We start from the raw sequence: 12,275 nt of genomic DNA, 5'->3' as shown, positions 1-12,275 counted from the left end.
GTGGTTTTGTGTTTATGTTTTATGGTATGTTGTAGTGCTGATTGTATATGTAGAATGTTGAGATTTGAGTTATTTTTAATGAAAATGGAGGTTGATGGTTTTTGTGTAAAATTAATTTTTGGCTGAACTTCGTCGAGCCATAACTGGGCCTCCGGATCCCCCAAATTATTTCGAACTTGTTTCAAATGAAAATTGGGTCCGTGAAATTTACGCCATTTGAAGAACGGATGAAAAATGTTTTAAAATGAAAAAGTTATATGCGTCGAAAGTTTGGAGTGCAAAGCTGAAATTTCTGCAGCATTCAACATTTTTGCTGTTATGCATAACTTGCGTACGCGACCACTGCACGAGGCGCGACCAACCTATTCGGGTTGGGCATCTCGCGTACGCGAGCAGGGTGCTTACGTACGCGAGCATGAAAAATTTCACGCCCACGCGTACACGTGATCCCTGTTTTCAATAAATGGGATTTTTGTATTTTAAACATGATTTTAAACCTCTAAAACCTTATTTTCACTCTATTAACCCTAGATCTTAATAGTAGGCCTAGTAATGAGATGAAACTAGGGAAGAGGAGGTATCTTGGGAGTGAAGTAAGGTTGGAAAGTGATGATTTATATATATAAAATGTGAATTAATGAAGTATATGTGATGCCATAGCAATGATGAATGGTTGTGAAATGATTATGCATGACTGTAAATGAATGTGATAATTGAGACTTCGTTTATGATGAGAATATATCAATTTCTCTCTGTTGTAAGGTGTGTCGGGCACTATATCCCATGAGTGTGACGGGCACTATATCCTAAAAGCGTGGCATGTCGGGCGCTATATCCCAAGAGTGTGGGAGCACCTTATCCTGGGAAGTGTGTCGGGCACTATATCCCGTGAGTGTGACGGGCATTATATCCCGAGAGCGTGGCGGGCGCTATATCCCAAGAGTGTGGGAGCACTTTGTCCTAGGAAATGCGACGGGTACTATATCCCATGAGTGTGACGGGCACTATATCCCGAGAGTGTGACGGGCACTATATCCCAAGTGTGTAGAGGCATAGAGAGATGATATCTGGGTTAGCTATCGGGTGTGTCGGGTTCTGACAAAGTAACCGACACGTGAGCTCATGACCAGTAGAAAAGGCATGCATCATACGCATCTGTTTGTCTTGTTTGAGTTTGCATTATTTGGGATTGCCTTTGTGAAATTACTATACTTACTTGCTATATGATCTTCTTGATGTACCTGCCTTCTGCTTGTGTTTGCTTTGTCTGTTTTGTTTGTCTATGAGGTTCCATCGGAATTTCGGAGGATTGGAAGAATGTTGATGATTTTAAGGGTTAAGTTAGAATTGAAATAAGTTAGAACTCTTTAGATACCTTGCCTTATTTTTATGACCTTAAATGTTGGTTTTAAATTTAAATCTATTGTCAGAAGTTCTAGGATTGCCTTCGGCTTTCCTAGGACATTTATGTATTTGATGTATTAGCTTCCTCTTAGAGGTTATTTTGGAGAAACAGGCTCTATAACTTTGTATTTTTGGTTCTTTTGGGTTTTCTATATATGTATATGTATAGATATACTTATGTGCTCGGGCCGGTTTATCTTCACGAGCCGAGTCCTGAGTTTTGTTATTTGTATTTTGAAACTCTTAAGATATAATCTTGTTAACTTGCTCTATCTTATTTCGTTACTTTATCGCTTCGTGGATATTGCGCTTTTCGTTTTACCAAATTTTGTCTTACCATTTTTCTTCGAAGGCTCCTAGAATAAAATATCCTTGCTATGTTATATAAATATATTTTCTTTTAGAGGTCGTAGTACCTCGCCACCTCTGTTTTACATCCTAGGTGTAAAGTTCTGTGTGGTAGGGTGTTATACTGTCCCACTGTTTGGAGAAATTCCTCCATAGATGCCAGACACAAAATCTATGTGGAATCGATGGTAGTAGTTCTTTCACAGCAGGGATTAACCCCTACACCAACAATGAATCCCGAAAAGATATTTGGTCATTTAAGTCATTGAAAGAATCATCATTAAATCAATTTAGTCCTAACAAGATACATCATTAAATCAAAATGGTACTAAAATTAAATTGTGACTCAAATTAGTCCTCACCTTCTGCATGTCTGAGATAAAACACAAGTTCTTTGCTTCATAGTCTCCCAAATTTGAGAGGAGCAGCTCCAGAAATCATTTCCAATTGTCTTTATTCTCCACATCCACTATAGCATAAAACAAATATCCTAATTCATCTGTTTTGAACTTTCCACCATGGTGAAATACAAAGGTCATAGGGGGACCTTTCATCTACAACCAAAACATCAACACACTGAACTATTGGAAATTTTTTTCAAAATCAAGCAAAGCAGAGTCTTCATCAACTACAAAAATGAAAATAAAACACACACATATAGCTATATAGAGCACAAACATTGTTCTCAAATATTGAAAAACAGAGTCATTCATGGGTCACCGTGCAAGCCCTAAGCCTAAACATATTTTTCAAACCCTAACATTACAAATAGTAACAATAGATTTCCAACAATCATAGAAACACATTAATGAAGAGATAAGACCACAATTATTCTCAGAAAATAACGAAAAAAAGGTGACCTACCTCTTACGCAAGTCGATGGTGTGCCCTCTTCGCTTGACCAATGTTATCGGAAAACTGTCACTTTCAACTCCAATACAATGTCGTCCTCGATCTACGCTGGCCGTTCAATGCTTCGTCTTTGTGGAGGTAAGAACCAAAGACGAGAATGTGATTAGAGAGATATTTTGTTTTCAAAAGAATGATGGAATAGAGTACAATGAAATAAGGTTGGAAAATAAAGTATTGTAAGGAGTGACCCAAAAAATAACCCATTGAAGCTTTTGCTGAAATCTCACACTAACAGGTAAGCAAATTGTAACATCGTTAGTCAAATATTAGATGGAAGGATTGACTTTTTTTAAATCTTTTGGGAACAATTACGATTAATTTAATCCTCCCTCCAGACCATCTCTGCATATATCCTTCGTCAGTCCACCGGCAACGAACTCTTCAGCCCTCCTCAATCAAGGTTTGGATCTTGTCATTTTGTTTATGTGAGAGAATAAAAGGTAATTTTTTACTATTAATTTTATAAATAAAACTAAAAAATATATATGAGAAAAAACGTTAAAAAATAAAGATTACACCTTACTCTTTTAATTGAAAAAAAAAAAAATGAGAGATCCATTTTCCTCAACACCGTTCGTCAGCTTGGAATTGGTGCTGCCGTCGCCGTTGCGTCACTTCAAAGGTAATTCGGCGTCTCTTCCGCTCTTGTATTTCTGATTGTCTATGTCCAAGTAATCTTACTATTGCTGTTATTGTCTGTCATAATTGTTTTGTTGCTCATATAACAGTTCTCAATTGTCAATTGTGAATTTGTGATAGACGTTGGTGGTGGAGGTTTGGGTTGAGATGGTGGTAGTAATATGGGGGTAAAATTGGCATTGTGTAGTGTCATGTTTTGTGCTACACCACCAAACAAGATAAAAATTATGTGTATGCTTATGGCTATGTCTCTAGTCTGAAGGACAGTGAGTACTGATGTTCATAAACAATTTCAGCTGTTTATTTTTGCAAGTTTCCTTCTACTACTTTTGTGCAAATACCTTGGAGAAATTCCCTAGCTTGTTGTGACTCAGCTTCTTGCTGGTAAAAAAAAGATGAATTTAATAACACAATTAAAATGATTATAACAAAGTGATTGAGAACAATGAGAGGGGTAATATAGGGTGTGTTTATATATAATAGAAGGATGGGATGGTACCTAATTCTGTGATGCAAAGCAAATCCAAAACCTAGGAATCAAATCCCTTTAAACTGAAATGCAATTGTTTAGAGTGAAAACCCCGTACACAGTGATTTTTTATATTTGATTTGTTCTGGGGGATTGATGGATCTAATACCTTTTCAGCCCTATGCTATCTCTCTATTTAAGATTTAACCTCTTCAGTTGCACTTGTCTTGTGCTGTGTTCTTATATAGTTTGAATCCAATGTTTATTATGCCAAAAAGCAAGTTACAGTCTATAAAGAAAAGGAATTTAGGTCTTCAGTTTTGCAAAATTATTGTCACTATCATTATTTGGTATTAGTGTTGTCCTCTTTTTCGGGTTTCAACAAAAGCACATGTTAAGACTAGTGTGACACTGGGTTGGCAACATACGAGGACACTTTTCAAAGGGAATTATAATTTGGATATGTGGCCATGTTTGTAACAGAATGATGATCTTGCACTGGACTTGTGATCACTATTGGTTTAGGGGCTCTTGAAGGAGTAGTTTACATGGTGCTGTTAATGAAGTCCATAGATATATTTGGACAACCATGAATGAAATTTAGCCTTGGATGGAGAAGGAGTTATTTTGATTGGATATGATGTTATTTTGTTTAAACTTGAAGTATTTCAATATTTATATTAATATTTGTGGAGATAACCAGATACCTCCTAGAAAGAGTGCAACTAAAATTCAACTTATGGCTCCTATTCTGTTGTGTTTGCTTGTCATCAATTAGTTTGATATGCTTTGCATAATTTTGAAAATTATTGACATACTCTAGCAGTCTAGCTTTAGGAATCTTTTTTTCCCTTGAGAGAAAGTGATTCTAGTGCTGCATTGAGAAGTCTTGAATTATGGTTTAATTTGGTTTTGATTTGGTTCTTTCGAAAAATCTAAACTATGCACGGCATAGCCATTTAGAATTTATCTACTGGTACTCTAGTTGTTTACTTCCCCTAAGTCAGGCTCTGAAGTCTCAGCTGCTATAAATAGGTCGTTTTCTTTTCGATTCATGCTTATGATACCTTTTTGTTATCTTTAACTTATTTTATGTCCTGGTCTGAACTATTAACTGGTCTTTACTTTAACCATCATATGATTGCAGGGATTGGTCTCTACAAGAAAGAACTATGCCTCACAAAACTCAACCTATGACAGCACTTTTGGTGTTCACGGGACTGAATGCAGTTTTGTGTTCAACCATTACTCCAGTTTAAGATTTTGTTTGCTTTCTACCCTATTGGGAAAGAAGGGTAAGGATTTTCTTTGTTTTTCTCAATCTTGAAAACCGGTTCTCTGATCTATGTTCTTTCACAGGAGTTTGCTAATTTCGTCAAAGCATTTTGTTATTTTCCTTATGTTTTTTTGAGTAGATCTCAAATTTATTGGTTGACTAAACTTGCTTATCTACTACTTGATCAGGGGGAAAAAATGAAACTTAGTTATCTAGAGAGTGAGACAATCAAATTTTAGTATGTGTTATAGACTAGCTGAATGCCCTCTCAAATGATGCATAGAAGAAATAATATTAGAGTAATCAATTTGAGATATGCACGTATCATGTGTCATTGTCCATTGCATCCGTGAAGCTCCTCTCAATAATAGGGCAAGAAGTGCATTATGTTGTCAAACTCGGGAGTGACATGGCTTGACGTACCAGAATCTGGATACCAGGCTGAATCTACCACAGTTTCAAGAGCTGGTACCTCGGCAAAAGGATGTGCTATTGATTAGTCTGTATCCCTTTGCTCCTTAGCAGCTCTAAGATAATTGGGATAATGTTTTGTTGTTGTATCGAAGTTATGTAACCTATGTTTGATAAGCATTCTTGGACTGGCTTTTTGGTAACTGTCAAAACCTCAAGCAATTCAATGTGGGATATTAGTTTTTGCTGCAATAGTTTTGTTGATTGAGAATTTTTTTTTTTAACTAAATACTTTGTGTTTGCAGAGGGAAAGGCGTCACCAAGAGCATGAAGCTGCTATGCTTATGGCTAACAATTCAAAATAACCATTGCATTGTAGGGTCTTCTTGGACTACCTTTTTGGAGTAAGATTACCTCTACCTGGAAGCCTCATTTGGGAGTCTCGACACCATCATGTTCAAGGTTTTATTGAGGTCGGTCAGTGCTTTTATCTTTAGATCATTTTTAATTTCTTTTGTTTGCCATCTTTGAATAATGAAAAGGGAGATAGTTTTCATCTCCTTATGTTAACATGAATACTGAAATAAAATAGAAATAAAAATCTTGAAGTTATTTGTGAAATATTACTTAAGCAGTTCGAAAAAGAAACAAAAAAAAAAGTAGGATTAAATTGATTATAATTGTGAAATATGGAGTTTTTTTTTTATATATAATTTTTTTCACATAAATAGTGAATTAGGTATTGCTGCATTGGTGAAGGGTATTTACATTTGAAACTCTTTACTAAAAAAGTTATGTATTTTTTTCGGATGATAGGCATTCCAAAATAAATGAATTTGATTAATGTCGATGGATGAAAACCAAGCTCTTCAATCATATTTAATATTTCAATAAGTATTCCTGACATTCACAGAGAGATTTGTCTAAAGCTACATTTAGAATGGTGGAGTCTATAATGCCTACAGCTACGATAGCTGTAGTGATGATTATACAATTTTAGCAACACTTAAAAAGTGTTTCTAAGGTTAACGTCACACATTTTTATTTTGGTAATATTTTTTGTTTTTATTTTTTAAATTAAAAAGCATTGTTAAATAGTAGAAGAGTGTGCTTTAAGCATTACTTTAAATAGTAAATTAAACACTTTGTCAAACATGATCACCAATTATTTTTCCTCTCATCCCTTTACCAACCGTTTGTACTATTTTTTAATTGCAAGCTATGGTGATTTGAATTAAACGGAGGTCAATTAATGTCCTGTTGTAAATTAAAAGTTATGAGCAACTATAAAAGCTAGAGAAAGTACATTTAAGTTGTTTGAAATAAAGGCACGCAGTTAAGGCAAGACACATAACAATGAACTACAGTGGTCGTATTAAAAAAAAAGAGTATATACCCATTTTGGTCCTCAAAGAATTTTAAATTGGACACTTTAGTCCCCAACTAAAATTAATTAGTCAATTGGTCCCTAACAATTAACTCCGTCAGTCATTTAGGTCCTTAGCTCCGTCAACTCTAACGGAAGGCAAAATGGTCCCTAAAAACTCTAACATGGGACAAAATGATCCCTGACAACTCTAACAAGGGACAAAATAATCACTGACCCCTTTATTCGAAAACGACACTGTTCTTTCCCAATTTTCATCATATCTCGCATAATCCTAACATTCATACTCTCATTCTTCACCTTCACAGTCTTCTTTTCCATCTTTTTCTTCCTCCTCTTTAGCTCAAAGATTAAGCCATGGTGTAATTGTCACACATGTCGCACCTACCTCAATATGTCATGGATCACAAACTTCCTAAATCTTTGTGACTAGTACATCCACCTCCTCTGTACTTCATCCACCAAAAGCATCCACTTCCATGTCTTTGATAACATCACCTCCAACACCGACAACGTCCACAACATCTTCAAGACCAAGTTCCACAACTATTCCAAGGGCACACCTTTCTCCACTCTCCGGCAAGCAACATAGATTGTTGGACATTAGGATATCATGAGAAGATTCTCCTTCGACATCATATGCAAATTCTCATTTGAAATAGACACCGAGTGCTTCATTCCTTCTCTTTCGGAGTCTTAACAAATGACTTGCTGTCTGGATTCATGGGATCCATCGAAGACGACATCTAGTTGAGAGACATAGGCATTAGTTTCCTAGGTATAAATTGGTTGAGAACAAGTTGAGGATTTTTTTTCTTTTTTTTAGATAATTACATCTCCACCCAATTCCAAACAAAGTGGGCGTAGTTTCAAAAAAATAGCAACAAAAACAGAGCAATAACTACAAAGAAAACATAAAAACTAGCATAAAAAGCAAACAGTGAGCAAAAGAATATAATGATTTTAGCTCCTCCAAAGACACTTCAAGATGAACCCGATCTTATACAACATCAAATCATGATCATTCTCCTTTCAATTTTTACTCTGCAGAATTATTGGCCTTTTTCATAGATCAGTAAATCATGCATCAAAAATCAACTTCATATGTCTTCTTATTTTTCTTAGACTTGATATTTACACTCATAAGTACATCAATTACTCCTATATTGTCGATCTTGACACCATCGATTTGTGCATTCTACAACTTCCTCCTTTAACTTCTCTAATACCAACACTCCATTATTAAAGACAATGTTATTTCTATATCTCCATGTGCACCATATTACAGAAAAAAATAACACCATCCACATTTTCTTCATATCTTTTTTTATCTTTCTATCCATTCACACCTCAAAGTATTCTTTGGTGGTTCCTGGCCAAACCCAAATCACACTCCAATCCACCAAGATTGATCCCCACAACTTCCATATACGATCACATGAAAAAGCAAGTGATGTACCGTCTCCAATCTATCCTTATATAAGACACAAAAGGATTCCGCTTCTGGTACAATCTTAAACTTACATAATCTATCTCTACTATTCAATCTTTCTAAAATTACAAATCACATCAGCAACTCAACCCGTGGAGGATTTTTTTTTCTTGTGAACATTAAATTTATAGAGTGTGCATTATATAGTTTGATGTTACAGTGTTAGACTGTTAGTGTTATGCGAGATATGATGGAAATTGGGAGAGAACAGTGTCGTTTCCGAACCGAGGAGATCAGGGACCATTTTGTCCCCTGTTAGAGTTGTTAGGGACTATTTTGTCCTCCGTTAGAATTAACGGAATAAAGGACCTAAATGACTGACGGAGTTAATTGTTAGGGACCAATCGACTAATTAATTTTAGTTGGGGACTAAAGTGTCCAGTTTAAAATTCTTTGAGGACCAAAATGGGTATATACTCAAAAAAAAATCTTACTCATTGGAAAGGAAAACTCAAGCTATATAATTTTCATGTTGTGCATATTGTCCACCTCTCAAGGATTCTCTGAGAAATGTTATGGCAAAATTGGTGCTAAGAATGTTTCTGATATTATCAAATCCTGACCTTTTCGCACTAATTGAATCGTAACTCGAACTACAGAGTTCTTATTCAAGTGGTTCCACTGTCATCTGAAAGTTGAGACACATAGGTACAAAACCAAGAAAAATGGTGCAAAATAGAATGCAGCTTGCATATGCAAAAGGTTGTCCATGTGACAAACCTTCTCCCGTACAAAACAAGCTGCACATGGAGATTTAATGAAGCACTTGAGCTCGGGTTATGGTCCCTCTTTTGGCCTCCTTGGTCGGAAACAAGCAGTAAAAGTTGGGAAACGAGGGGACGATAGGCACACTTACATAGTTCATATTTTAGGTTTTAGCTTTGAGTTTTAGAGAGAAAATCTCTCATTTCACTCTAGGTTTTCTCTCTTAGGGTTTAGTCTTTTCCTTATTTCATCTTTAGTTTCCTTTTTTTTTTGTCATTCTTTAGTTTCCTTATATTACCCACTCACAACACTTGGATTTCTTGTTTTTCATAGCTATTATTCTAATTTTCTAGTTTTGATTTCCACATTTCAAAGCTCTTTATTTAGAATCTGTATTTTATGGAGTTTTGTACCTTGATGGATATGTAAGGCTAAACATATTGTGCTATCTCAATGTTTCCAAGGAGTTCATGAAGATGCCTTGAAACCCATTTCATTTTAATGCATGGTTGTATTTTTCTACTTCCTTCAATATTTTATATTTAAATGTTTATGTTTGACTGATATGAATATGTGATTAGAATAGATTTATCATGTGTTATTATTCATGATTATAGAAAATTCTTGATGAATGGTGAAGGGTGGTAATTCTTGATTGAGAATTATTAATACAATTATCTTATATGTTGGATTAGTTGTCAGTTCCTAGAGATTAAGATTTTGATTTTAGGTTGGCAATTACTAATTCTAGACTTGACTAAAAATCAAGAGTTTATAATTTGAGAGAGTTGATTTATGCTTGTCATGTGTTTAATGAACTGCAAAGTTAAGGATAGGCTATCCAACCCTTAGGATCCCTTGTGTTAGTAGTTCTAGATCTTGAATTTCTTTTGTTTTGACTTTCATTGTTTCTCAATCTTGTTTAAAATTGTCTCTTACTTTCTTGCACAAAACCAAAACCCCCTCCAAACCTAATCAACTACAATATATGTGAATAATGTGAGAGACTATCCAAGTTGCACCCTACAACTACTTCAACTATGGAATGGTTCAATTTGGTTTATAAATTACAATTTGGTGGTTAGTGTGACCTAACTCTCACCCACTCCCTATGACAACCACCATAAAGCAAGCAAAGAATATGAAAATTCCAATTATTGATGAACCTTTTGGTTCATTAAAGATTCGTGAACATGAGTTTGAGATAATTCTAGACGAGATTACCAAGAAAACTAAGGGTGCGTTTTGTTTGCTTTTTATTTTCTGTTTTTATTTTTAGTATTTTTTGTTTTCTAGATTTTATAAAGAAAAAAGTAAAAACATGAGGTGAAAATAAAAAATAAGATTTTATTATTTTTATTGTTTTTATTTTTTTCTTCACAAAATCTAAAAAATAAAAAATACTGAAAATAAAAACAGAAAATAAAAACGCACCTTAAGTTTTTGAGTTTTGACCATTGAATATCAAATTGGAAAAAGGGGGTTAACACTCAATGACGAGTCAAAGACTAAAGATTTCAGCATCAATAATGACTGGGAAGTGAAGGATGACATAGCCTGCTTTATAAAAAAGCTACAAAATATTGGTATAAGTAAAAAGAAAGATGTAACTTCAGAAGAGACAGAAAGTCAAAGCCAAAATATGAAGCTGTTACATACTTAAACTGTAGGGATACTTATTAACCTGTTACGTACTCAAGCTGTTAGATATCTCCAATTTCATCAAACTCGTTTAAAAAAGGATACTCATCTATAATGAAGAAACAACTTAGAACTTGGATATAGCCTGACCACGTTTGGAAACTTTCTTTCTTTTGAGATACTTTAGCTATGGTGATAATTTCTCATTGTTAAGACATATCCAACCATTCTTTTGCTACGGATGAAGATTTTTTTAAGTGAGGAAGTTGATAAAATAGTAAGTGAAAAGTTAATCATTTTTAAATTAAGACTAGTGAGAGTATAAGATACACATTTTATGAAAATTATAAAATTAATAATAATTAATTATTTACTTTATTACTTTATCTATTTTTACACTTTAGAAGATCTAAATTCTTTTGCTACAATTCTAGCCCTTAAAAAATCTCGAAGAAAGGGTCATGTACGTAAATGTTGGTTATCCGGGTAAAATGACTCACTCATATAAATGTGGTTCTTGTTCAGTAAAACATTAATGTTACTTGAATGAATTGTCACTCTATTTTCCTACTGCACAGAATTAGAGGGTAGTTCCTGCAAGATTTTAGCCATTACATAAGTGGGCATTTAACATGCCCAACCACAACCCATTATGGCACTGAATTCACCTCAACAACCTCGTCAGTATCCAGTACATGTAGTCAGAAGTTTTAAAAATTTTCTATGCCTCAAATTTTCTATGTTGAAAGTTGAAACAATTAGTTACTAGTTTTAAAATCTTTATATGCCTAAAAGTAACATTTGAATATGCAGCACTTGGTTAAAGGAGGATAAGGTTTTTTTTGCTCAACCACACTCCAAATTGGATGCAAGATAATTATTAGGAACAGATAGATTCCAAATGCAAAAGTGTAAAATAATAAATAAAAGAGTAAAGCTAGGGAATCAATACTATATATAGCAACCAATTTCAGTTAATATTATAGCAGGTTGTCAAACAAGTCTAATATAAAATCTACTAAATATGAGTTTTTTGTTGAGTTTGGATTTCGAATGTTTCTTTTACGGCAATTTACGTTATTAAATTGTTTCATCCTCAATATTACGCAAATGTATTGTTTCCAAATCCAATACGCAGATACATTGATTCACAATTCTATATAAATCGCTACTGGCAGTAGCGGTTTACAAGTGTGCATAAACCGTTACAACCAGCCGCGGTTTACGTGTGTGCGTGTGTGAGGATAAACCGCTGCTGGCAGCAGCGGTTTACGTGTGTGCGTGTGTGAGTGTAAACCGCTATAGGCTATAGCGGTTTACATGTAGTGTGTCTATTTCAAATAAAAAATGGACAATTAGATGATAAAATCCAAAGTGAATGGAGGTCATATATATAGTTCAGTTAGAGAATAAATTACACCAAAAATAAGAACAAAAAATACTGTTTTAATATATTATGTGTATAATACACCTGTACATCTCCCTATTTTTATGTACTCACGTATCTTTTTATTTTGTATATGTTTGATTAAAAATATTATCTATATACTAAAATAAATTACTAAAATTAATTATTATATATTTATATATA

At 34.3% G+C, this 12,275-nt stretch overlaps 1 protein-coding gene and 1 long non-coding RNA gene across 2 annotated transcripts; both read left to right on the top strand.

Moving 5' to 3' along the window:
* Positions 2,579-3,565, top strand: LOC110263536. The gene is made up of 3 exons (XR_002349344.1): positions 2,579-2,899; positions 3,000-3,286; positions 3,393-3,565. It is a non-coding gene; the product is annotated as an uncharacterized LOC110263536 (long non-coding RNA).
* On the top strand, positions 4,910-6,080 carry LOC107605061. The gene is given in 2 exon segments (XM_016306804.2): positions 4,910-5,067; positions 5,765-6,080. Coding segments are annotated over 2 exon segments (183 nt in total). The 5' UTR covers positions 4,910-4,944; the 3' UTR covers positions 5,825-6,080.

This window comes from Arachis ipaensis, chromosome B06 (assembly GCF_000816755.2).
Source record: "Arachis ipaensis cultivar K30076 chromosome B06, Araip1.1, whole genome shotgun sequence".
Taxonomy (NCBI): domain Eukaryota; kingdom Viridiplantae; phylum Streptophyta; class Magnoliopsida; order Fabales; family Fabaceae; genus Arachis; species Arachis ipaensis.
Note: the sequence above shows the minus strand (reverse complement) of the source record. Positions and strands in the feature narration are given on the sequence as shown.